Genomic DNA, 25,570 nt, shown 5'->3' on the forward strand with positions numbered 1-25,570 from the left:
TGTGGCGGCCCTGACTCTCTGGAACCAGCTCCCCCCAGAGATTAGAACTGTCCCCACCCTCCTTGCCTTCCGTAAACTCCTTAAAACCCACCTTTGCCGCCAGGCATGGGGGAATTGAGATATCTCCCCCAGGCCTATACAATTTATGTATGGTATGTTTGTATATATGTCTGATTAATAATGGGGTTTTTTAAATGTTTTTAAATTATTAGATTTGTTATGAATTGTTCTATTTATTTATTTATTATTTAGATTTGTATGCCGCCTCTCTCCGCAGATTCGGGGCGGCTCACAACAAAGTGAAAAACAATTTACGACAAATCTAAATTACTGTTTAAAAATATTTTAAAAACTATAAAAACTAATAGAATTGTTCTATTGCTGTTGTGAGCCACCCCGAGTCTACGGAGAGGGGCGGCATACAAATCTAATAAATAAATAATAAAGAAAGAAAAGATCTGTGGACATTAGAAATGGATGGGTTGGGTTTATGTCTGTCTGTCTGTCTGTCTGTCTGTCTGTCTGTATGTATGTATGTATGTATGTATGTATGTATTTATCAAGAGTATGCTCAGCAGCAGAGTCCTCAGCATGTGTGAAAGATGTAAAAATGGATGAGTGTTTTATATCCTAGTTTCTGGTACCATTTGAGAATGGTGCAAGTTTAAAAACAGCACATTTTGTGGGCAGACAGAAGAAGAAATTATTCATAACAATGTGCACCAGAGTCTTTCCTCGCTTTACCGCCCTTAATCCATATCTTGTAAAATATTTTATTCACATGTACGTTTTCTATGTCAGAATTTCTTTTTTAAATATATTTTTTTATTAACTTGAGTAGGAGTGGTTGATATTTTAAATTTAGATTTATAAAATTTATTCCTTCTCTCCCTCCCATTCCTTCTCTCCCTCCTTCTAGATACTTTTTAAATATTAGATTTGTTTACATTGTCACACTGTTTTATTATTGTTGTGAGCCGCCACGAGTCTTCGGAGAGAGGTGGCATACAAATCTAATAAATTATTATTATTCATTATTATTCTCCCTCCCCCCTTTCTCTTTCTCTTTGTCTCTCTCAGGGTGAATCCTTCCAAGGTGGTGATGATTCTCCATTCTCAGACTCTGTTACCTTAGAGCAAACAACAAGCAATATTGGCATCTCAAGTGGACGTGTGAGTTTATGGATGCAGTGGATGTTGCCGAAGCTTACTGTAAAGTTATTTGCACCAGATCCAGAAAACAAAGGCACAGGTATTACATTTAATTTTAAAAAGCAAACGGAACAGAATTCTTCTTATATATTTGCTCAAATATGCTGCCCTAATGGAGGCTTAGCATATCCTGTTTCCATGTTTGACGGAAGAGGACAGACCAAATCAGTTTGTTCATTGTCTTTGTTTTGACACTAGACTTGAATGATATTTCTGGATGGGTCTGAGGACTATAAAATGCATGCTGCGTAAGACCACAGCCATAGTTTGCCACCTTTATGTTCGACAATAGGATAAATAGAACAATTATGCCTTATCAACACCGAGGCTGGTAATTCATGTCCCTCCATCCATCACATCTCAGTCAGCAGAATCTTAAATATGGCCATAGAACAAGTGATTATGTGGACCGTGGACTGATTGTAATGGCCATTTTAGGATTGTTCTGTCTTTTAAAATGCATACGTTATTTATTATTTATTTATTTATTCAATTTTTATGCTGCCCTTCTCCTTAGACTCAGGGCGTCTTACAACATGTTAGCAATAGCACTTTTTTAACAGAGCTAGGCTATTGTCCCCACAATCCGGGTCCTCATTTTGCCCACCTTGGAAGGATGGAAGGCTGAGTCAACCTTGAGCCGGTGATGAGATTTGAACCGCTGACCTTCAGATCTACAAGTCAGCTTCAGTGGCCTGCAGTACAGCACTCTACCTGCTGCGCCACCCCGGCTCATTTATAATATATAATAGCAGTTAGAAATTCTATAACTAGATGGATTTATAGTAGTGGGTATATGCATGCTGTCATTTAGCAACATGTACTTGTGTGCATATAGCTTTAATCAGGTCCATGGCTTTGCTTGTGGAACGGAATTCAGTCCCTGTCCCTTTCCTTTATGAATTAAGAGTAGGGGAAACGAAATTGTATGTGAGCTTTCCATACACATTTCTGGGGGAGCTATTAGTTGTTTAAGATTTATCTTAATAATGATTGGTTTGAAATTAAGGCAAACTTATTTTCTTCTCCATTTCTGCAAAATAAACATGTGACTTATTGGTGAACTGCTAATTTTATTGGATACCGCAGAGATATGTGTGGTTGGTGAGTTAGAAGATCTCAGTGCCTCAGTCGATGTACAAGATGTCTACACTAAAGTAAAGTGTAAAATAGAAATTTTCAACATTGACCACTACAGAAATAGGTAAGAATTTTATGTTAATTTTATATTACTATTCATATAGAAACCTATCATATTGTTGAAATGGTAATAATTATTGATCTGAAAGGCTGAGTTTACATATTTGAAATTATATTGCTGTCATAATTCTAGGTATCAATATTACAATCTTGGTTGTGATTGGAAGTTCATCTAAATTGTGTCCAAATATGCCTCCTCACTGAGATCTCAAATGAAGTTGTTGACATGACAAATGTTATGACATCTTAAACTAAATCTTAATTGTAAAAAGCCAGATGGCAGGTAGTAGCATCAGAGAATTAGCATATTCTATCTAGATTTTAACTGTTTACAACACTTGGTTATAGGTTAAGCTAGGCTAAATGCTTAGACTAGAACAGGGGTGTCAAACTCAATTTCATTGAAGGCTGCATCAGAGTTGCGTTTGACCTTGGGGAGGGGAGGGGTGAGGTGGGTGGGGCCAGCTCGACGTCACTTGTGTTGGAGAACCTGTAGTGGCTTGAGCAAAATGTGATGGCCTCCTGCAACCTTCTGCCAGTGAAAACAGAGTTCAGTAGGGCCTTGATTGGCTCTCCTGGCTCAGTTTTTGCTGGCAGAGGCACCGCAGGCCGGTCCTTTGCTGTTTACAGGGCAGCCCCATGGACCAGATCTAAACACCTTGCGGGCTGAATCCGAGCCCCAGGCCTTGTGTTTGATACCCCTGGCCTAGGAAAACGCCTTCTTTTGCTATTGGCAGTTCCTCCTCAATAAAGAGTACAGTATATCTAGGAAACATCTTCTTGTACAGGTCCTCGCTTACCTACTGCCTGATTTAGTGACCATTTTTAAGTTACAATAGTTTGGGTGGAAAAAGGCTTTGCAACAAAATCTTGCACTAACAGCCACTGCAGCAGCCACAGTCACATGTTTGCTATTTGTGAATTTCACAACCAGTTTCCAACAGGCAAAATTAATGGAGAAAACAGAAGTGAAATTGCAAGTCACGGTCACATGATAGTCATGTGATTTTTCACATAGTAACCACACTCTTAGTGATGGAATTGCTGGTCTGAATTATAGTCAAGAACTTCCCTGTACTTAACGTTTAACTTGAAATGTTCTCTCTTGCCTGGAAATTGTAGAAACCATGACATATTTTTGTGATAGTATTGGTTATAAACATGGGCATACCTGTTAAGCTGATACATTCCTTACTAAGCTGTTTATCTTTTTCTGTCACAATCCCCGGTGTTCACTATATACTTTTCCTTCCTGTCTCATTTTCTTCTTTATTAAATGTTTTGTCATAATTTTAATTAAGGTAGTTAATTTATCACAAAAAAATGAAATGAAATTTTAATCTTGCCATAGCCGAAATTGTAGAAATACCATAATGGCATAATATTCATAACATTAATTTCCATGAAAAAACCCCTCTTATTTTCTAATGCTTTGTTGCTCAGATTAAAAGTGCTATGTTGCTGAAATGTATATTATATATAAGAAATAGCAAAGATTACAGTTGTTCAGAGAAGCAAAAGTTTTCTAATCAGCGATATGAAAATATATGAGCTACCATTTAGATTAGCTACATTTAAAATTATGATAGTGCTGAAAAATAACTGGTCCTCGCAGTTACAACCATTGCAGCACCCCATAGACAAATAATAAAAGTTCAGGTGCTTAGCAACCAGCATGTATTTATGATGAAGCATCCTAGGATCACACGATTTCCATTTGTGATTTTCCCAGGGGGCTTCTGACAGGCAAAGTCAAAGGTGGAAGCCAGATTCATTTAAAAACCACAGTCATTTTCCTAATTATAATGACAGGAATGTCATAACATTAAGTGTCATTCACTTAATAACTTCATCAATTAACAATGGAAGTTCTAGTCCCAATTCTGAATTTAAGTCAAGGATTTCCTGTATATAAAATTATTATCATTATTTAACGTCTAAAGCAGGGTTGTCATAGCCAGATGCGTCACATGCTGGTCCCGCCCCGCCTGGTTTAGTGAAGGGGAAAAAACTCCTGATATGTCATGTAGCGACACCATGACAATGTGAGTTTGACATCCTTGGACAATCCTAAACAACTAATTCCCACAACACTGTTAAACTATTTACTAAGACTATATTATTATTATTCTCATCCTTCCTATTACCTATCTCCTCCCACTAATGACTACGACAATGTTGCTTGTATTTGTACAATTTATATTGTTCTGTTTGTTTCCTAGTTTCCTTGTAACAAATGACTATCACTATGTGGTGTATCTTATGTTTCTTGATTAATTTTTTTCCTCTCTTTTTTCTTTTTTGTTTTCCTTTTATGTACTCTGAGAGCATATGCACCAAAGACCAATAAAATTCCTTGTGTGTCCAATGACACTTGGACAATAAAGAATTCTATTCTATTCTATTCCGGTCCAGTCCAGTCCAGTCTAGTCTATAAAAAACAATTACAATATCCATCTACATTAAAATGGCTCTAGGAATTGATGATAATTATCTTATTCATAACACAGCTGATGTAACAGTTATTGAGAAGACGAAAGTCTTGGTCACTTACTATTCCAAACTGAGGAAAAGCAATTGGAAAAAAATTATGAAATACTAAGACTTGTAGATGCTTATGGGAAAAAAAATCATTGTTCTACTAATAGGGATTGGAAGTCTCAGAACAATAGCTAAAGGGCTTCCTTGAAAATGTTGAATTTATCAGACCTGAACACCCCCCCTCCCAAAAATCCCTATCCTGATTGGAACTGCCTATATTCTTAGACAATACCTTAAATATTCTTAATTCTTGATTAAGTTTTTAATTGTTATGCTTCTATCAATCTTAAGCCACTCTGAGTCTCTGGATTGGGGCGGCATACAAATCTAATCTAATCTAATCTAAACTGTAACTCTAATAGTAATACATAATAAAAATATGAACAAGTACTCAATAAAAGTAAAAACAAGTGTAATGCATGTGTATAGATAATCAACTAAAATAGAGCAGGGGTGTCAAACTCAAGGCCCATGGGCCCGATCTGGTCTGTGAGATGCTTAGATATGGCCTTCTGGACTGCCCTGGAATCAGCAAAGGACTGACCCACGGTGCCTCTTCTAGCAAAAATGGAGCTTGAGAGGGCTGCATGTGGCCCTCCCAGACTCTATTTTCAGCCAGGACAATCTCTTGCTAGCCTTCTGCCAGTGAAAATGGAGCTCAGTGGAGCGCACACGGCCCTCCTGAGCTCCGTTTTTGCTTGCAAAGGGCTGCAGGAGGCTGGCCTGACCTAAAATGGGACCACCCTCGGCCTAGCCATGCCTACCCGACACCCTGAGTTCAAACACAACCCTGATGCAGCCCTCAATGAGAAGTAATTTAACTAAAATGGGTAACCAGTGGAGAAAAGATACATTTGAAAAAAATATTATGGTGAATTATACAAACAGTTGAGCAATTGTTAGCAAAATTCATTAAAGGAGAATCTGGTGAACATCAACTCAGAATAAGTATTGCAGCCCTCCACTGCAGAGGCACAGTATTTATCCATACATTATTTTCATCTGAATTTCTGAACTTTAGTCTGTTTCCTGGTTACTTTTTATGGTTGCTCCTCTGAATAGTTTGCATTGCCTCTGTTGTTTTCGGTCCTGAACTGGAAGTGAAATGAGTCTACTTCCATTCAATGTATGTATCTTTTGAATCATTTACCTTAGTTTGTCACATTATGCTGGACATCTTGGACATACATTATACTGACTTTTCTTGAAATTGAAGTACTCAATTTCAGATGGATCAGCTTGTTCAAGTAGCTGTTATAGAAGTCATTCAAGGATAACTAAACAGATTGGAGTTGAGTCAGCCTTTGTAACTGAGTTACCCAAGTGAAAATGCCTTTTTGCCTCACCTGCAAAGTTTGTTCAAAATGCTGAAAAGTTCCCCAAAATTCCAGCTCAGTGCACTATGTATGCAGCTGAATAGAATAGAATAGAATTTTATTGGCCAAGTGTGATTGGACACACAAGGAATTTGTCTTGGTGCATATGCTCTCAGCGTACATAAAATAAAATATACATTTGTCAAGAATCATGTGGTACGACACTTAATGATTGTCATAGGGGTCAAATAAGCAATGAAGAAGCAATATTAATAAAAATCTTAGGATATAAGCAACAAGTTACAGTCATACAGTCAACATGGGAGGAAATGGGTGATAGGAATGATGAGAAAAACTAGTAGAATAGAAGTGCAGATTTAGTAGAAAGTCTGACAGTGTTGAGGGAATTATTTGTTTAGTAGAGTGATGGCGTTCGGAAAAAAACTGTTCTTGTGTCTAGTTGTCTTGGTGTGCAGTGCTCTGTAGCGACATTTTGAGGGTAGGAAAAAGTTTGTGTCCAGGATGTGAGAGGTCAGTAAATATTTTCCCCACCCTCTTTTTGACTCGTGCCATATACAGGTCCTCAATGGAAGACCTTTTGATTAATTGGCACAGTTGCATCAGTTGGAGCAAATCTCACTACTTTGCTGTTTGTAGGAGTGATTTAAGGAGATTAGAAAGTAGAGACATTTAGCTATAGGCTACCTCTTATGCCAATGTCAAGAATTACTCTGAGAAAAAATATTGGCTCTGTTGGAATATATTGTCTCCTGGTTTAAGATCAGAGGATGGTTGAAGGTTAATACAGTCAACACTGACATAATAAATATTGACGTGCCATGAGTCCAGTATACTCAGTTTATTTATTATTTATTTATTTATTATTTGGATTTGTATGCCGCCCCTCTCCGAAGACTCGGGGCGGCTCACAACAGCTCCACTTTCACAGCAGAAAGGGCAATACCATAGCTTTCTGGAAAGAAAATCAAGCTGGACATTTACTATGAAAATGTGAAAAAAATACTCTAGGATCAAAAAGATAATCAATTTGAAGTGGTGACTAATCGTGCTGCTAAATTACATAGTAATTTTGTGAATTTTGTATTTCCCAAATATGGAATTGTCTTGGAAAATTCATTTCTGTCTGGCTGCATACATCTGATATTCCTTCTGTTTCTATGGTTGTTTACAATAATTGGGATAAATTCAATTAAATGTAGTACTTAAAACCTCTGTTTCCTGTAGCATTAAGTTCGCTGTGAAAGGTTCTATGAAATGCAATGTTCCTGCAGAAAAACAGAATATTTCTCCAGTAAATATCAAGGGTATTTGCAGCTGTTGGAGCCTAGTGCTGCTGTTGGAACATCAGAAGAACCTGAGTTATGTTGTGGGCAAAATGTCAATTTCTCCAGGATGGTTTTCATGAAGAAGAAACAAACCAGCTGCCTGTACACCATCTGTGACTGTACTATTCATTTAGTTCCAAGCTACAGATTCTATCTGATTGACTTTGTACCTTATCTGAACTGGAGTTAGATATGTCACACAATTTTTAGGAAAAAAACCATCTGCACAGGTGTTGATAAAAGGATAGGAAATCCTCTTGTAAGTGGACTTAAGCTGGAAAAAAACAAGATGTAAATATAAAAAAAAAGACATATGCCATGAAACAAAATACATTGTGCACTAATCATCAGGCAGAATAACATTCTGGGTTATGCAAAGTACTCCCACCTTTATGGTGGTTTGGGGTTATGGTTGAGATTAAGGACAACATGGCCAACAGGTGAAAGGACTGAGAATTTCCAGCACAAATCCATGAATCCTTTCATGTCTAGACCCAGTCAAGCATCTGAGAAAAGTAATTTCTATGGATCTATTTACAGAGCTTTTAAACACTCACAGACATACTACTAAAAGTATTCTTCAATTCATCACATTTTGTCCTTTAAGCATCATTGTGCATTGATTATTACATTGCCACTATTGAAATCAAACAACTCTTATGTCAGACTTCGTGGGTTGCTTGAATATATCATCAGTTCAGTTCACTGTTCTGGAAAAACAAAGCTGGGAATGCAGCTAAATTCCTAAACACTTTGACATTCTCAACTTGATTTGATAGAGAGTATCAACCCTACAGTATCTTAGAATAATATGTCTATTAAAAAGGCTGATTTTTTTGATTTGCTACCTTTTAAAATAATACAAAATCCATCTGTATGCCCATTCCTAGTTCTGTGCAAACTATGAAATGGACCTATTGTATGTTTTTTTCAAAAAAATTACATTCTCCATCTTCCAGCATTAGTGATAGATCAGCCAATAGAAGACCTACTGTTAGGTAGCTAAGTAAATTATTACTGCAAAATATGCCAGTGGTGTTGACTTTACTCAGTATTTCTGACAAAGATTGACTCTCTCTAAAGAATTTATCAGTGCAAATATTAATTTTTTGGTTTACAGGCATATTGAGAATCCTAATCAACCCTAGGAACTGATGAGAATAAAAATTTACGTGTGATCTCTGACTTGAAATATTAGATCTCAACCGGACAGGACTTAGATAGCTGATGCGTGCATGAGAATAGGAGATTACTGTCGATAGCTAATTGAAGATTACAAGACTCATTTCAATAAAATTTTATTTAGGAGTTAGCCATTTTCCCTCATAGATTATTTCCTCTTAAAAGCCAGCAAACAGAGTCTGAGTCTAAGTGGATTAAAAAAAAAATATCATATTTTTCAGAGTATAAGACACACCGCAGTATAAGATGCACCTAGATTTTAGAGGTAGAAAACAAAGAAAAAAGTATTCTGAACCAAATGGTAATAGTAATAATATATTATTTATAAAAGTACCAGTGTAGCAGAATACCTTTTACAAACATGTATACTTTTACAAGCATGTACCCATTTTACAAAGTTCAAACTTGGCAGCTTTAAGACTTGTGGACTTCAACTCCCAGAATTCCTCCTCCAGTCATGTTAGATGGGGTAATTAGAAGGCAAAAACATCCCCATTTTTGCGAAAAAAGGAGCAAAAAGGAGCTCTCTGCAAGCAGGTGGCGGGACTTCGGACAGCAAAAAATGGCTGCATTTGGTGTATAAGATGCACCAACATTTCCACACTCTTTTTTGGAGAGGGGGAAGATGCATCTTATACTATGAAAAATATGGTATGTTCTCAAATTGCATTTTTATAACAGTATACAGCATGGACGTTGTTTTGGACCTGGAGTCACAATAACTTTAATTTCCTCCTGCTTTTTCTTTTTGCTCTCCAAGCTCTCCCTATGAATTTTTTTCAATCCACTATTAAGTTACTATATTTTTCCTCTGAAATTATGCTCTAGGAATGCATATTGAGAGATGTCCCAGACTTTGTGACTGTTTCCATTCTATTAGTCATAGATTTAAGAGATGATTGTTTGTGGTTCATCTCTCCTATTATCAATTTGTCTTACCATTAAGATCCGTAAGGGAGGGATTTCTGCCTCTGTTAAAGACACATTTATATAGTTTACTTACTTCTCTGATGTCTTTTAAAAAAACATATGTCTACATTGTAGATATTAGGCATTTCTTTTGCATTTGTCCCAGAAATTTGTAAATTTTGTAAAATGGTAAATACTGAAAAGAAGCTACGCAAATCTTGATTAGCTTTCTTTTTTAAAAAAAAAATATTTTTATTAAATTTTATTACAACAAACAAAAAAAATACTTTAAAAAAAAGTGCCCAACACCAATAAACCCCACCACCATTTAGGGGGTTAAATTATTTGCAATAAGTTTCAATTTCTTCCTTAGCTCCGGTTTACATTTCTTTACATACAAAAAGTGATTGGAATTTATTTTTCACATTGTCGTCATTAGCTTTCTGAAATGCATTCTGTCTGAAGTTGCACTTGAAATCAACCTGGAAACTTATACTGGCGGAAGATATACCTGCCCTTTGCCCACAGAATAACCATGATATTGTTGTGGGAGCTGCAATGTTGTCTTGTTCCAAAAGTAATTCAATGTGCTGACCATCGACAATAAATCATTCCATGAATTGAGATCTGGCTAGTTTAGTGACCACCCATCCCAACTAACTTTTGCTTGCCTGAACTATGTGAATATCTTTTAATGACTCCTTTCTGTTATGCGGTTCTAAAAGAGGAGGTAAAAAAATGAGCCTTTTAAGAATGGCCTGTACCCACAAACCTCTGGAGATCTGTTAAAACCTGGCTTTTTTGGAAGGCCTTTAGAAGTAATCAGCTAGAATAAGTTTCACCAAATGTTGCTTTTTATTGTTTCATTTTTCTCTCTCCATACTATTATTCTCTGTAATTTGGACTTCTTTTATATGTCACCTACAACATTTGGACTTCTTTTATATATCACCTACAACGTTTGAACATTTATTGCTCCAATAAACAAACAATGTTTGTTTATTGGAGCAATAAAAACAATATAACCTTGTATAAGTGTTTTAATATTAGTGCCCTCGTACAGGTAGTCCTCAACCTTTCATTTAGTGACAGTTCAGAGTTACAACACCATTGGGGACTTATGACTGTTTTGTATACTGTTGCAGCATCCCCATGGTCACATCATTAAAATTCAGATACCTGGCTACTGGTTCATATTTGTATCAGTTGCAATGTCCAGGGTCATGTGAATCACCTTTTGTGACCTTCTGACCAGCAGTCAATAAGGAAGCCAGATTCGCTTAATAGCTGTATTACTAACTTAACAACTGCTGTGATTCAATTAACAATTGTGGCCGGAAAGGTTTTAAAATGGGCCAAAGTATGGAACAATTGTCTTATCAACAGAAATGTTGGGCTCAATTGTGGTTGTAAATTGAGGACTACCTGTACAGATAGGCCAGCTTGTAAAATTGAAGGACAGCTGCATGTACTTTAAAAATTATTTGCTTTCAGTTTTGTTGTGCAACTGTTATTTGTGATTATTTTGAAGCTCCCACTCCACCACATACCGATTTAATGCCTGTAATTGTTTGTGCAAGATGGGTGGCTGGAGAGATTGAATCTATCAATGAATAAATAAAATGTATACGTTTTTTATGTAGTTGAAATGTTTGAATTCTGAATAGCTACTTAGAATAGATAAGGTGAACATTATGTTTTCCAGACCAGGAGAAGGCTGGCAATCTGGACATTTTGAAGGGATATTTCTACATTGCAAAGAAAAGCTTGTGGTGAGCTTTTTATGTAGTGGAATAATACATTTAACCAAATAATTACCCTAAAAAATATAAAAATGACTTTTATTTTCATTGCAAGAAGAATGATTGCAACAATTATGATGTAAGTCATCACAACATTAATTTTGCTCTTGCAGAGGTGGATGGGAAAAATCGGTGGAGTTTTGTTTCTGTCCAAGTTCTGTAACGCTTTTAATCCATCTCCTTCCATTTCGATAAAACGTCTTCCGTTCGTAATCGAAAAGCAAATCAAGTGACATGATCTCTAAATAGCCACGTTTTACTTCGAGCCCTGATTTTTGTTGTTCTCATTGTTGTTGCTCTTCTGCTGAACTGTTGCTTCCAAATAATGAAACAGTGACATCTTTTTCAATTTTATGATTTCTTCTTTTTCTTTTAAAAAAAATAATCATTTGATCTGTGATATTGGAAGTGAAGGACTCACAAGAATTTGGCTTACTTTTTTTTAATGCCTGTGAGTTTTTCCACCCCAGAGGTTCAGTGTTTGTTTTTCTGCTTTTTTTTTTTATATCTATATCACCTCAAGCTTTGGGGAAGATTCTTGGTCTCTGGGCAAATGTGGAGGTGTCTTCCTTTCCTGTACTGACAAGCTGAACAGACGTACATTACTGGTTCGACCGGTCAGCAAGCAGGACCCTTTCAGTAACTTCTCTGGCTTCTTTCCTTCTGTAAGAAATCAGTGCAATATGTATGTTACAGAACTTCCACTAACAAACAGGATTTCAGAGAGGTGGCGGTGAAGGCAGAAAGCTGTTCATCTAAGAACCCCATTAGTCAAAGTCGTACTTTTGTTTTTTAATGTTTGAAAAATACTGTTCTGTTTCCCAGCGGTATTCTGGCTCGTGTTTTCACATGCAAAGCAAAATTGGCTAGAGTAGCAAAGGATTTATCTTCACAACTTATGGATTTGAATTTAATTATGTGAAGAATGATGCATATATTTGGCCATTTTAAGAAGCTACAGCTGTACAAGTTAATAGTTACAGGAGAGGTTTAAGTGTTTTGTTGCTCTACGGCTGTTAGCGAAATTACTGAGTGCCTATTAAAATACTTGAGATAATTTTTTTCAAACTTATAGCAAATTCACTGCCAAAACCCAAAAGCCACAGTAGGATAATGGTGACTTTTGTTCAAAGTAACTAAAATCTTCCAAGATTTGTGAGTGAGTTCAAGTTTTAACACGCTTTAGAATTCAAGGCTTAATGGGTTACTAATGGTAGAAAGGGAAAGGGAAATATGTAGATATAGGAGGAAATGAAAGCCACTCTAGGATAAAACTTTTTAAAAAAATCTTTACTAATATAGGGACCCTAAAATTGCCATTGGTTTTTCTCTACCTAATATTGCTATAAATATATTTTAATGACTGTTAGAATATTTTTTTTAAAGTCAGCTGTATTGTTATTTTGTTATACTAGCTTCTCTTTGTATACATCATCTTGTTTATATTTGGCAAAATTAATATTTTAAGATTGCCTTATGTATTAATACACCTGTTACTTTCCATGGACAAATCTCATGCATTTCTAGGACACACACACATACATATATATACATCCTATCTTCTACATACAGATTTTTTTTATTTTTTGAGTGTAGAAAAGAATAACAAATTCAATTACAGGATTTTCTTTGTTTTCATTTTCCTAACACATTACACATTTCCCAAGGACTCTTTAAGTCTATTGCAACAAAAATTAATTTTAAAAGTACTTGATGTCGTCTTAAAGACTGACCATCTTCTTCTTATGGCTTACATTTTCATGGAATACAGCCCACTTCATCATATGAACAGAATAATATTTAGTTTGCATGTATGTACCCAAGATCTATTTTGATTGTGATGTAACTGTATGAGAATTAATCAGGAGATTTATTTTATTGCATATAGAACATTTTTTTTCCACTGGTGTGGTCGTCTGTCTCTGGCAGTTTCTTCAACTGGACAGAAACATGCTCTTTATCTCATTAAATAGTATCACCAGTACTGAAAAATTGACTTTTTATCTTATTGTCTCACCTTTGGAACAGGATCCCCTAGAGAATCTATTGGGGTCTTTCAAAAACAATCTTTTAAATAAGTTCCCCAATCCTTGGGCGAAATGGATGGGAGGCTTTTTATGGGCTGTGCACATTAGGTTTGGAAACTTCATTGCTGTCCTGGATATTCATCATTCTATCTATTTGGTTATTATTTTTATTATTCTTGTAGCCACCCAGAATGTTTATAAACTTGATAAAATTAGGTTTAGCAGAAGATAAAATCGGGTTTAGCAGAAGATCAGCAGAAGATTCTCTTAGAGTACATTTGTTTTTAATGTGCAACAGAACACTTCTCAATAAGATAAGCACAGTGTAGCCTCAATTCCACATTGTTTATTTTTTGCTCTGAGAAGAAAGAGAGAAGGTCAAAGATTTTCATAGATTTTGTCTATGGATAGTAATGAATGAATAGGCAATATTGGCTAATATATTCAAGAAGATAAATATGTTCTTTAAAACATGTTAGTGGAAGTTCTGTTTTTTTTAATTATCCTATCAGGAATAAATACAATTATTGTTCATGCAAAATTATTGTTTATATCTATTCCAATCATTTTGTGCTAACACAAATTAAGCTAATTTACTAATATTTACTATTTACCATAGTCCATTTTCACCATGCAGAAATGCTTGTTCAGATTATGTAAAGTGAAATATAATTAAGTTTTTAAAAATAATTTGTTAGTATTGAAAAGAAAATATTAAATACAGTTTGTGTGTGTGTGTGTATCAGATTTCACATATTATTCACAACCTGGTAAGCCTGGTAAGAAGGGAGAGAGGGAGGGAGGGAGAGGAGAGAAGGATTTCTCCCAATATAGAAGTGGTAAATAACAGGTAGTCCTCACTTAATGATCACAATCGGGACTGGCAGCTCCATTATTAAGCAGCACAGGTTCTTAAGTGAGGCATCAGATGACCACAATGGACCTATGACCTGCTGTGATTATTAAACAAATCATCTGCAGTCATTAGATAAGACATTATGTAAGAGTTTCCTGTGATTTTACTACTGGCTCCACCATTGACTTTGTTGGAAGTCAACAATAAATGTGCAAGTGGCTTTTCCATGATCATGGAACACTGTGATAGTCCCAAACAACTACTGGTCACAAACTACACAATCTCAGTCACGTGACTATAGGGATGCTATGATGGTTGTAAATGTGAGGACTAGTCATAGAATTAATGTTTTAGCACCGTTGTAACTTGGAACGGTTGCTTAATAGGAGGGTCATTAAGTGAGGACTACCCGTATAAGCCATAGTTTTGAAACACATCTAAATGTGGCTACACACATACACACAACAGACATCTGGATTGGTCTCATTTGGATGTGATGCAAAATTGTGGCTTGGCATCCTTTACATGCATAGAGTAGGCAGATTAATGGAATCTAAAGCATCCACGGTTGATATTCAGTTAATTGGTGAAACAATTATTTAATAAATGTAAGATTTGTATTATAACTTATTTATCGATTAAATTGTTGTGCCACCCATTGCCTCTACAAGGTGACTCTGGCTGGCCATAGTTTCAAATCCTGATTTGATCACGATAAACAATTGCAATTAGTGCTTGTTTCCTAACTTTTGATTAAGTTGAAGTTGCAATCTAATCAAAGTTAACAATGAAAAAATATTTATTGCGTTTGTATGCAAATGCAAAGAAAATAAAAAAGCAATCAGGAGGCTGAAGTTTCCCATGGCACGTCCTCTGCTTTTCTGAACCAATGACTTAGCACAGTGATTTTCAACCTTTTTGAGCCGTGGCACATTTTTTACATTTACGAAACTCTGGGGCACATTGAGCAGGGGGAGGGTGGGGGGCTAAAAAAAGTTTGGACAAAAAAATTCTCTCTCTCTCTTCCTCCCTTTCGCTCTATTTCTTTCTCCCTCCCTCTTTCTCTCCTTTCCTTCTTTCTATCTCCATCCCTCTTTCTTTCTCTTCCTTCCTTCCTCTCTTTTTTGCTCTCTTTCTCTCTCCCTCCCTACCTCCCTCTATGTCTTTCTCTCTCTCTCCTTCCCTCCCTCTCTTTCTCTCTCTCTATTGCTTTCTTTCTCTCTCTTTCTCTCTTGCTTTCTTTCTCTTGTTCTCTTTCTCTCTCTCTTGCTTTCTCTCTCTCTCTTGTTCTCTTTCTCTCTCTCTCTTGTTCTCTTTCTCTCTCTTTCTTGCTTTCTTTCTCTCTCTGAGCTTCACGGCACACCTGACCATGTTTCACGGCACACTAGTGTGCCGCGGCACACTGGTTGAAAAACACTAACTTAGCATACTCTATATCTGAAGCTAAATCATGTTTCTCAACTTTGGCAACTTTAAGATGTATAGACTTCAATCCTAGAATTCTGGGAGTTTACATTTTCGTGGCTTAAAGTTGTCAAGGTTGAGAAACACTAAATTAAATGCATTTTAAAACACCTCTATAGAGGAACAAATTTCAGTCAGGTCTGCAAAGAGGCAGAACATTTATTATTTTTCATAAATTCCCAGAAAGACATTCCTCTGCCAAGAAAATAGAAAACTGCATGCAGATTTCTTATTTCTGGATATTTCTGTTTCTCGACACAGGCAACTGCAAAACTTTTGGATGGTTCTCATCAACAGCATGGGTTTCTCTCTTTGACTTACACAAAAGCAGTCACAAAAAATGTCCGTCACAAATTGATCTCGAGAAATGAACGAAGGACTTTGCAGAAATTATCTGAAAGTTTTACAGATAGTTCTCCCCATTTTCTTCATGAGATTCTTCTTTCAGCCCAGGCATTTGATGTTCTTTTTTGCTTACCTTTCCTCAATGCCATTGCAAGTATTTTTGAAACAAATCTTCCAAAGAGTCAAAAAGAGAAAATAAAATCTCCAGGCCAACCTATGAGATCCCATATTCTCACATCTCGCAACTTGCCACTCATTTATGTCAATACCGGGGTAATCAGAATCTTCTTCCCCAAAATGAAGGAAGGACCATGTAACACAGAAGGTATTTTTAAAATTTGTGTACTTATTTAGAAAATACATACTTTGGTTCCTCCATCAATACCTCTGGGGAGACTATAAGGAATATTCTTTGGATCTTGTTGTCTCAAATGATTGATTGTATCATTTGAGACAACAAGATCCAAAGAATATTCCTTATAGGAATATTAAAGAAAAACAGCATTAAAGATATGATTGATTGTATCATATCTTTAATGCTGTTTTTCTTTAATTATTTTTAGTGTATTTCAATAATAAAAGAGAAAACCCACTGCACTGATTTATAGTACAATATCTTTTTCTGAAAATAAGATCTTTTTAAAAAAAAGAAAAGTAGAATCACTGTGAAATAGGTGTTTGATAGATTTTCTTCACCCCTGTCATAACTTTTGCATTAATGTATGTGTCCATATTGTTAATTATGGCCTCTGGTTGTTTGATTCATTGTGGGTGCATTTCTGTGGTATACTTAAGTCAGTTTACTTACACTTACACACACACACACAAACAAACACAAACTTACTTGATTCTTCTGAACTACATGTGAAGTTTGCTTGTTCTTTCCACATCAAGCAATATGTTATTTAGTAAAATACTTAGCACTCACCACACTTAACATTTGTAGCTAAAAGTTTAACTTTCAAACTTTCAAAACAAGTCTGGGACAACTCACTGGGTGGCCACAGATGGAGAAATTGAAAGCTTACATCCATCCTCAAAACATAGACTCATAGAAAACACTGGGCTTGCCTTTATGTATATATCAGATGTCAATATCGGCTTCTAAAATATAATAAAATGCTTCACAGGCTTAAAAAAGTTACAAAAATGTAGTGTGTAGATTGATTGCTGTAGTAAAACACATAGGCTCTTTTTATATTAGACTGATGTAGCATTTCTTCCAATTCAATGCAGCGCAGAAAGTACAAGCTTTAGATTACAAACAGCTATACTGAATTATAATATGTGGTTACAAAACCCAGTGTTAGATTGAGATTTTGATTTAAGCCAAAACCAATCAGAGCCCATTATGGCTTAATATAATGCATGCATTTGGCTGTGAAAACTGGCTTTCCGTGTGAATTAGATTCAATAAATAATGTATTATTTTGTTAGTAATGATTTCCCAACTTTGTTGTTCAGAGGTGATCTTGAATCTTATTTATCCACTTCAAGTTCTTTTGTTAATGACATAATATGTGGTGATTGTCTTCCATTTTTATTGCAGATAAGAAAAACATGGAAGATACTTTGGTACTGAAAATTGGTTCTGTATCAATGGCTCCTCAGGCTGACAACCCTCTTAGTAGAGTTGTGTTGAGGAAAGACATCTATCAGTAAGTATTAAAAGTTAACTCATATAGCTCAGAATGTACAAGGCATATCACAAAAGTGGTATAATAACTTCAGATCGTGCAGAATGCAGCTGCGAGAACTATCATGGGCTTTCCCAAAAATGCCCATGTAACACCAACACTCCGCAGTCTGCATTGGTTGCCGATCAGTTTCCGGGCACAATTCAAAGTGTTGGTCATCACCTATAAAGCCCTTCATGGCACCGGACCAGGGTATCTACGAGACCGCCTTTTGCCGCATGAATTTCAGCGACCGGTTAGGTCCGACAGAGTGGGCCTTCTCTGGGTCCCGTCAACAAAACAATGTTGTTTGGCGGGGCCCAGGGGAAAAGCCTTCTCTGTGGCAGCCCCGGCCCTCTGGAAGCAACTCCCCCCCCGGAGATTAGAATTGCCCCCACCCTCCTTGCCTTTCGTAATCTCCTTAAAATCCACCTCTGCCGTCAGGCATGGGGGAACTGAGCTATTCTTTCCCCCTAGGCCTTTACAATTTATGCATGTTATGTTTGTTTGTAGGGATGTTTGGTTTTACAATAAGTGTTTTTTAATTGTTTTAGTATTGGATTTATATGATTTTTTTTATTACTGTTGTTAGCCGCCGCGAGTCTACAGAGAGGGGCGGCATACAAATCAATCAAATAAATAAATAAATAAATAAACAAACAAATAAATAAATAATAGCAGTGCACTTTGATTTTTGTGTAGAGGATCTATTTATATATAATAAATTGAAACAATAAATGGCTTGACTAGGATGCTTGGAGAGGAAAATCGTTGTGTTTCTTATCTACACCTAAAAAATTCATAGGTATTCATTGGTAAACAAACCAAGCTTATAACACAAGTGAAAAAGCAGGGCTAATTAATGACCAAAATAAAGTACTTTGAGCTTTGAAAAAGCTTTCCCTCGTCCCCAGAAAAATTATTCATTTACACAAAGGATAGTTTTGCAAATGCTATCTGTTTCAGTAGCTGAATAGTGTGAAAGTGGTTTTCATAATGTTAAATGGTTCGCAGACTTGCAAAATGCTGGACCATTGATGTCATATGGATCAAAGCTGTGAAAGAAAGCAAAGTTCTAAGGCAAAGTTTCACAGTAAACTCATTTTTGTGTGTGAATATCTTGCTCTGGATTGTGTCACTGCCTTTGTGAAAACCACACTAATCATAAGTAAGCAGAAAAACTGGAGAACATGTGTAATCAACCTGATAAAAATAATATATGATGTTTACGAGATTTGGCACTGCTGGAAAACATGAAAGTATAGTTGCAAATAATACCAAGTGAGAAAAGTCACAGAAATACAGATGAACAAGTGTCTTATGCTTCCTGTTGGTCTGTTTCTCAGATGTGGTGTATGTTTTTGTATGTGCATATGTTTGAAAAGTACACTTCAATAGAAGTAAGTCAGAACCTTCCAAATCTTTTTCCAACAGTATAACATTTTACAGCTTTAAAAATGACAGATATTACTTTTGCTCAGACATTCTAATGGCTTAAGTTGTACAGATTCTTTACAACTTTTGATCTTTTATCTGAGAAGTGGGGATGGGGGACTTTCCCAGAATGCACTTTAAGATGGGTTGGTCTATTAGTCTCATACTCACTTATCCTCTGTAGTTGAAATGCACCAGTCGGAGTCCCATTTAAATCAGGAATATTTTTCTCAAGCAAGTAAACATACTGAAAAAACACTGCCATTTTCTCACATAAATAAAATAGAATAATATAGAATGTCTCCCTGATAACGCTAAATTTCTTAGTAAATAGGAAGAATTAACTTCAGAGCTTCAGTTCAACTACTGGCATAATATGTTTGAGAAAGCTACCCTGGAGCTTAAGGAAAAAAAGTTGTCAACAAAGAAGGAATTGTGTTTTAATTTGCAGAACTTTTCCAAACTAATTTTCCTATCTCTGTATTCATTAAGATCCTTGTGGGGATTATTAGTTTGTTATGCCAAATTTGTTGAAGGGGGGGAGTACATTGATTACATGGATTGCAATTGTAAGTTTTAGAATGACAATATATATATAAAGTCTCGATAAGCAGGAATTGCTATGCCATTTGGACCAACAGCATTTTTCACATTAAAAATAAATAAATATACAGTGGTACCTCGTGATACGAACCCCTCGTGATACGAACCCGGGGTTCGGAAATTTTTTGCTTCTTCTTGCAAACTTTTTTCGGCTTATGAACCCACCGCAGATCGCAAAATGGCGCTACGCTGGGTTTGACGTCACGAAGATGTCCTTCCTGGAGGCCACGTTTTGTGACATCAAAGCTCCGCCCATGGAATTCCCTATTGGGATTCCCCATCTCCTTTCCAGCCTCCAGATCAGTTGAAAGCGCCACCGCTGATTGCAAAAACGGCGCTCCGCTGGGCGCCGCTGCCGAGCTGTAACCTTCTGAAACAGCCGGGCACTTCTCAGCGGCCTCCAGAACCCAAACCCAAACTTCCGGGTTAGGCGTTCAGGAGAATGCCGAGAAGCCTCCCCAGCTGTTTCAGAAGGTGACAGCCGGGCACCAGCGCTTCTTGGCGGCCTCCCGAACCCGAACCTGAAAAGTTCGGGTTCAGGTTCGGGAGAACGCCAACAAGCCCCCCGGCTGTTTTAAAAGGTGACTGCTGGGCAGTGGCGCCCAGCGGAGCGCCATTTTGCAATTTGTTTCCCCTTTGCGCGCATTAATCGCTTTTACATTGTTTCCTATGGGAAACAATGTTTTGTCTTACAAACTTTTCGCCTTACGAACTTACTTCCGGAACCAATTAAGTTCGTAAGATGAGGTATTACTGTATATTGTAAACATAAAGTAAATATAATTCTATTCTGGATTCATACATTTTTTCCTTGTTCAATATTATAATCAGCTAATGTATGCTAATGCTTTGTTTAGAACTACTATATTTTTTCGCCCCTCGGAGTTACCCTTAGTCCAGGCTCCAAAAACACTCTTGAATGTTACAGCCTCCCTAAGGAAACACTCCAGAATTGGGACATGTCAAAGGGAAATTAGTTTGTCTCACTTTATTCATGCCTTCTTTTTTCCAAGACAGAAGAAGTTGGGTTAAAGTCTCCAAGGAAGATTGGTATGTTTGTGTGTGTATCAAACTTCTATGACTGCCTATCTCACAAGAAGTGATTCTGTGTGGCGTAACAGCAAAATATATAAAAAACAATAAACATGTCAAAAGGAGTCAAATTTAAAAGCATAAAACACACAAGCAATTATATCAGTAAGGGAGCCAATTCCCCTGAGGGAACCCCCAGGCGGGATGTTCTTACTTAAATTAATTTGAGAGAAAAGGGACTTTCAACTACATAGAGCCACAATCCAAGGTACAGTACAATACCTTGAATTGTGTTAGAAATATTTTGGGGGTCAGTTTCATTATTTTAAATTAATTAAGTTAACATGTACCCTGCCATTAATCTAAATATTGTCTTTGAAACAACCTTTTAACATTAATAGGAAACACAAAAGAATATTTTTTTTGCTTTGCCTTGTTTTGATTTCATATTGAGAGAATGTGGTTATGATAACTAAAATTATGTGTATGTTGAGAAATTAGCTTTAGGCTTAGAGAATATACTGTGAGCCAAATGCATTTGGGGGTCAGATTTATGTCCCTTAACCTTAAATTACATCACTTATTTCATTGGATTACTGAAATTTGTTAGATAGGAAGCTAGGATAAAATTCACATCAAAAATATATATAAAACAACAAGACAAAGATGTATGCCATTGGAATATTACCTTATTCAAATAAATGAATATTTTAGTTTAGTATGTATCTGTATCCAACTGGGAGACTAAAATTGGAGACCACAGTGGCAAAATTGACAGTATATATCCATTAGAGAGGTTTAGCTAAGTTCAAGCAAGAAACATTCTTTTGCAGACAGTAAGTCACAAAACACTGTTCAATATTTGAAATACAGATTTTAGGACTTACAGATTGCTGCTTTTTATCAATATTTAATATAAAGTTAACATACATGAAGTGTTTTTAATAGGAAAGTGAACACAAGAACAAGGGGACACAATCTGAAGTTAGTTGGGGAAAAGATCAAAGGCAACATGAGAAAATATTATTTTACTAAAAGAGTAGTAGATCCTTGGAACAAACTTCCAGCAGACGTGGTTGGTAAATCCACAGTAACTGAATTTAAACATGCCTGGGATAAACATATATCCATTGTAAGATAAAATACAGGAAATAGTATAAGGGCAGACTAGATGGACCATGAGGTCTTTTTCTGCCGTCAGTCTTCTATGTTTCTATGTTTCTATGAACTATAGCTGTGGCTGAGTATATAAATGGAAGGAAAGGAAAGGATGTGATCCATTTTGATCTGCAATGTCCTCTACATGGGGCTACCTTTAAATAATGTTTGGAGACTACAGTTAGTGCAAAATGCAGCCGCGCGAACTGTTGTGGGCCTTCTGAGACATGCAGGTATCTCACCATCACTCCGCGAACTGCATTGGTCGCTGATTGGTCTCCAGACGCAATTTAAAGTAACCTACGTGGCTTAGAACCAGGTTATCTTTGAGACCGTCTTCTGCCTGACATATCCGAACAGCCGGTCAGGTTCCACACAGACGGGTTTCTCCAGGTCCCGTAAGCTAAGTAATGCCAGCTGGTGGGGCCTAGGGGAAGAGCCTTCTCTGTGACAGCCCCGGCCCTCTGAAATCAGCTCCCTCCAGAGATTCGCACCACCCCTACCCTCCTGGCCTTTTGCAAGGTTTTAAAAACTCACCTTTGCTGGCGGACCTGGGGCTGTTGAGCACTAGCATCTTGCTCTGGCCAATGACATGCATGATTGTGGTTAGGATCAATCCAAACAAATAAATAAACAAACAAATATTTTTTTCATTATGGTTTTTAATTTAATGGTCTCTTTTGTGGCATTAAATTGTTCCCCTCCCTCCTTTTTGTCTACTTTCTTTGCATCCCGATTTTTGTTTTTACAAATTTCTTGTATTTCAAAACTTTTATAATAAATACATTTAAAATATTATATAAATCAATAATTATGTAAATGAACTAAAACAGTTATCTTTTGGGGATAAGATTGTGTAGATTCGGTTGAAACCAGTACTGGATGTTGCTGTGATATCACAAAGGGGAAAAAATGCTTTCAAAAAAGAGGCTCTATCTGAAATTTGGGGGTTTTTTTAGCATGAAACAACATAGTACATTAATTAATTAAATATTAAAACTTTTAACCTAATCCTGTGCTTATAAAAGTATGTGTTAATCTAACTTATGCTTTTTTGGGGGGGTTGAGTGAACTGTCTTTTTTGTAGGCACTATTATGATTTCTAATATTTTGTCTATATATCCAGTATGGTAGTGTATCATATGTTTCTTTGACTGTCAAGTCTGTTAAACAAAGTCTCATATAATATATTACAGAACTTTAGTATCCAATTTATCCCATGATGGCAAAACTTTACATTTGATCTTCTAGTTTAGATTCTTTAAATTTAGATGATTTTCTACTAAATGGTTCTTATATTTCCTGCTAATTTAAAAATACCTTTTAAAACGTTTCATTTCAAGGATACCTTGCTGACATGTATATATTTAAAAACAATATATAAAATAATAGTTGTAGTAGATAGGATTATTAGAAAAAGAATGCCTTCAGAAAAATGACTTTTCCTTTTCCTAAATTATACAATATATTGGTTCAAGAAAATTTTAAAAGTACCATATTTTTGGGAGCATAAGATGCATATAGATTTTAGAGGATGAAAACAAGAAAAAAAAAGTATTTTGAATCAAAGGCTGTAGTAATATATTATTTAATAAAATACCAGTGTAGCAGATACCATGTAGACCTTTTACAAACTTCAAAGTTGACAATTTTAAGAGTAGTGGAATTCAACTCCCAGATTTCCTTCTCCAGTCATACTAGACGGGGTTATTAGAAGGCGAAAACAGACCCATTTTGGGGGGGGGGGGGAGGGCTGTTTCTCCCCCAAAATTGGGGGGGCAAAGGGTCTGGGAAGCCTGCAAGGAGCTCCTGGGTGCAGGGAGATGGGAAAAATGGCCCCAATTTTGGGGGAAATGGGCCATTTTTGCCCACAAAAATGAGAGCATTTTTGCCTTCCCCCAGTTTCCAGGAACTCTCTGCAGGCTCCCCAGACCCTTTGCCCACCCTATTTTTGTGGAAAAATGGGCAAAAAGAGCTCTCTGCAAGCGGCTGGCGGGGCTTCGGAAAAGGTGCGTCTTATACTCTGAAAAATACGGTATTTTAAAGTAATATTTTAAATATTTTATTTCTTTTAATTATGGTAGACTTTTAATTTACTATATTATGAAGATGTACAGCTTACATCTTCCAACAATACTTTTGGGCTCTCTGATGACCTCTATTGAGTTTTATGTATGAGATTTTTTAAACTATAGTTCCTGAAATGCTCTGAAGGAATGATCTTTCCTTCCTTCCTCCCTCCCTCCCTTCCCCATTTTCTCTAAAGTCTTTGCACATTCTAGGGCAGTGATGGCGAACCTATGGCACGGGTGACACACAGAGCCATATCTAGCTCAGATCTAACATGCTGGTATGTGCTGGCCAGCTGATTTTTGGCTCTCAGAGGCTCTGGGATGGGGGGAACTTAGTATAAGGATTACCCAGTTTTAAGATCCCCACTCAAGCCTTAATATGGAAAATTCAGGCTAGTGGCTGGGACTGTTATTAGCTTCATTCTTGCTTAATTATAATAGAAAATAGAAGAAAAGCAGAGATGTGCAGTGTTTTTGTGAACTGTAATATGGTTAACACCTATTTAAAATATATCACTTTACATTGTAATTTCAATTAATGCCTTTAGGCAGGAGTGAAATGCTGCGGGTTCTTTCTATCTTGTCTGTCTGTCTGTCTGTCTGTCTGTCTGTCTGTCTGTCTGTCGGTCGGTCGGTCGGTCGGTCTGTCTGTCTGTCTGTCTGTCTGTCTGTCTGTCTGTCTGTCTGTCTGTCTGTCTGTCTATCTATCTATCTCATTTATATGCTACCTTACTCCCCAATGACTGGGTGGCTTACAACAAAAACAAAAACAATATTTAAAAGAACAATTAAAACAATAATTACAAAACCCTACTAAAAGCCATACATATATCTCTCATGGCCGGATTTAGATGGTATCTCATTCGGTCAATGGTCCCAGACTTGCTGGAAAAGCTAGGTCTTTACAGCTTTGCGGAAAGCCAGTACAGTGGGGAAGGTGCTGATCTCCAGAAGCAACCGGTTCCAAAGAACCAGAGCCACCACAGAGAAGGCCCTTCCCCGCGACCCCATCAGTTGGCATTGTTTGGTTGACGGGACCTGGAGAAGGACAGCACCGCGGGCCCTTATCAGTCGCTGCGAGGTACAGTATATGGTAGGAGGTGGTCCCGAGAATAGATTGTCCCTAAGCGATGTAAAGCTTTATAGATGATGAGCAACATCTTGAATTGCATCCGGAGATTGTTTGGGACCAGTGCAGCCTACAGAGAGTTGGTGTGATGTGAGTGTTGTATCTTATGATTCTTGACGAACGTATCTTTTCTTTTATGTACACTGAGAGCCTGTGCACCAACACAAATTGCTTGTGGGTCCAATCACACTTGGCCAATAAAATTCTATTCTATTCTCTTCTAGCCAATTCTAGCCGAGTCTACGTAGAGGGGCGGCATACAAATC

At 36.8% G+C, this 25,570-nt stretch overlaps 2 protein-coding genes across 7 annotated transcripts in view; one reads left to right on the forward strand and one right to left on the reverse strand.

Annotated features, from left to right (window-relative positions):
- The window catches only part of VPS13B (vacuolar protein sorting 13 homolog B), a 454,077-nt gene that overhangs the window by 184,369 nt on the left and 244,138 nt on the right, over positions 1 to 25,570 (forward strand). For 3 of the 6 annotated variants that reach the window (XM_070748103.1, XM_070748104.1, XM_070748105.1), the window contains exons 26-30: positions 1,081 to 1,252; positions 2,302 to 2,416; positions 12,032 to 12,173; positions 16,117 to 16,525; positions 17,750 to 17,858. In XM_070748103.1, coding sequence (XP_070604204.1) covers positions 1,081 to 1,252; positions 2,302 to 2,416; positions 12,032 to 12,173; positions 16,117 to 16,525; positions 17,750 to 17,858 — 947 coding nt within the window. Of the gene's footprint in view, positions 1 to 1,080; positions 1,253 to 2,301; positions 2,417 to 6,108; positions 6,174 to 11,411; positions 11,479 to 12,031; positions 12,174 to 16,116; positions 16,526 to 17,749; positions 17,859 to 25,570 lie in introns of those variants that run through there. The other 3 variants (XM_070748106.1, XM_070748107.1, XM_070748109.1) reach the window with 3 other exon arrangements.
- The window catches only part of COX6C (cytochrome c oxidase subunit 6C), a 336,477-nt gene that overhangs the window by 55,126 nt on the left and 255,781 nt on the right, over positions 1 to 25,570 (reverse strand). The gene's annotated exons all lie outside the window — the stretch shown is intronic.

Source organism: Erythrolamprus reginae, chromosome 3 (assembly GCF_031021105.1).
Source record: "Erythrolamprus reginae isolate rEryReg1 chromosome 3, rEryReg1.hap1, whole genome shotgun sequence".
Taxonomy (NCBI): domain Eukaryota; kingdom Metazoa; phylum Chordata; class Lepidosauria; order Squamata; family Dipsadidae; genus Erythrolamprus; species Erythrolamprus reginae.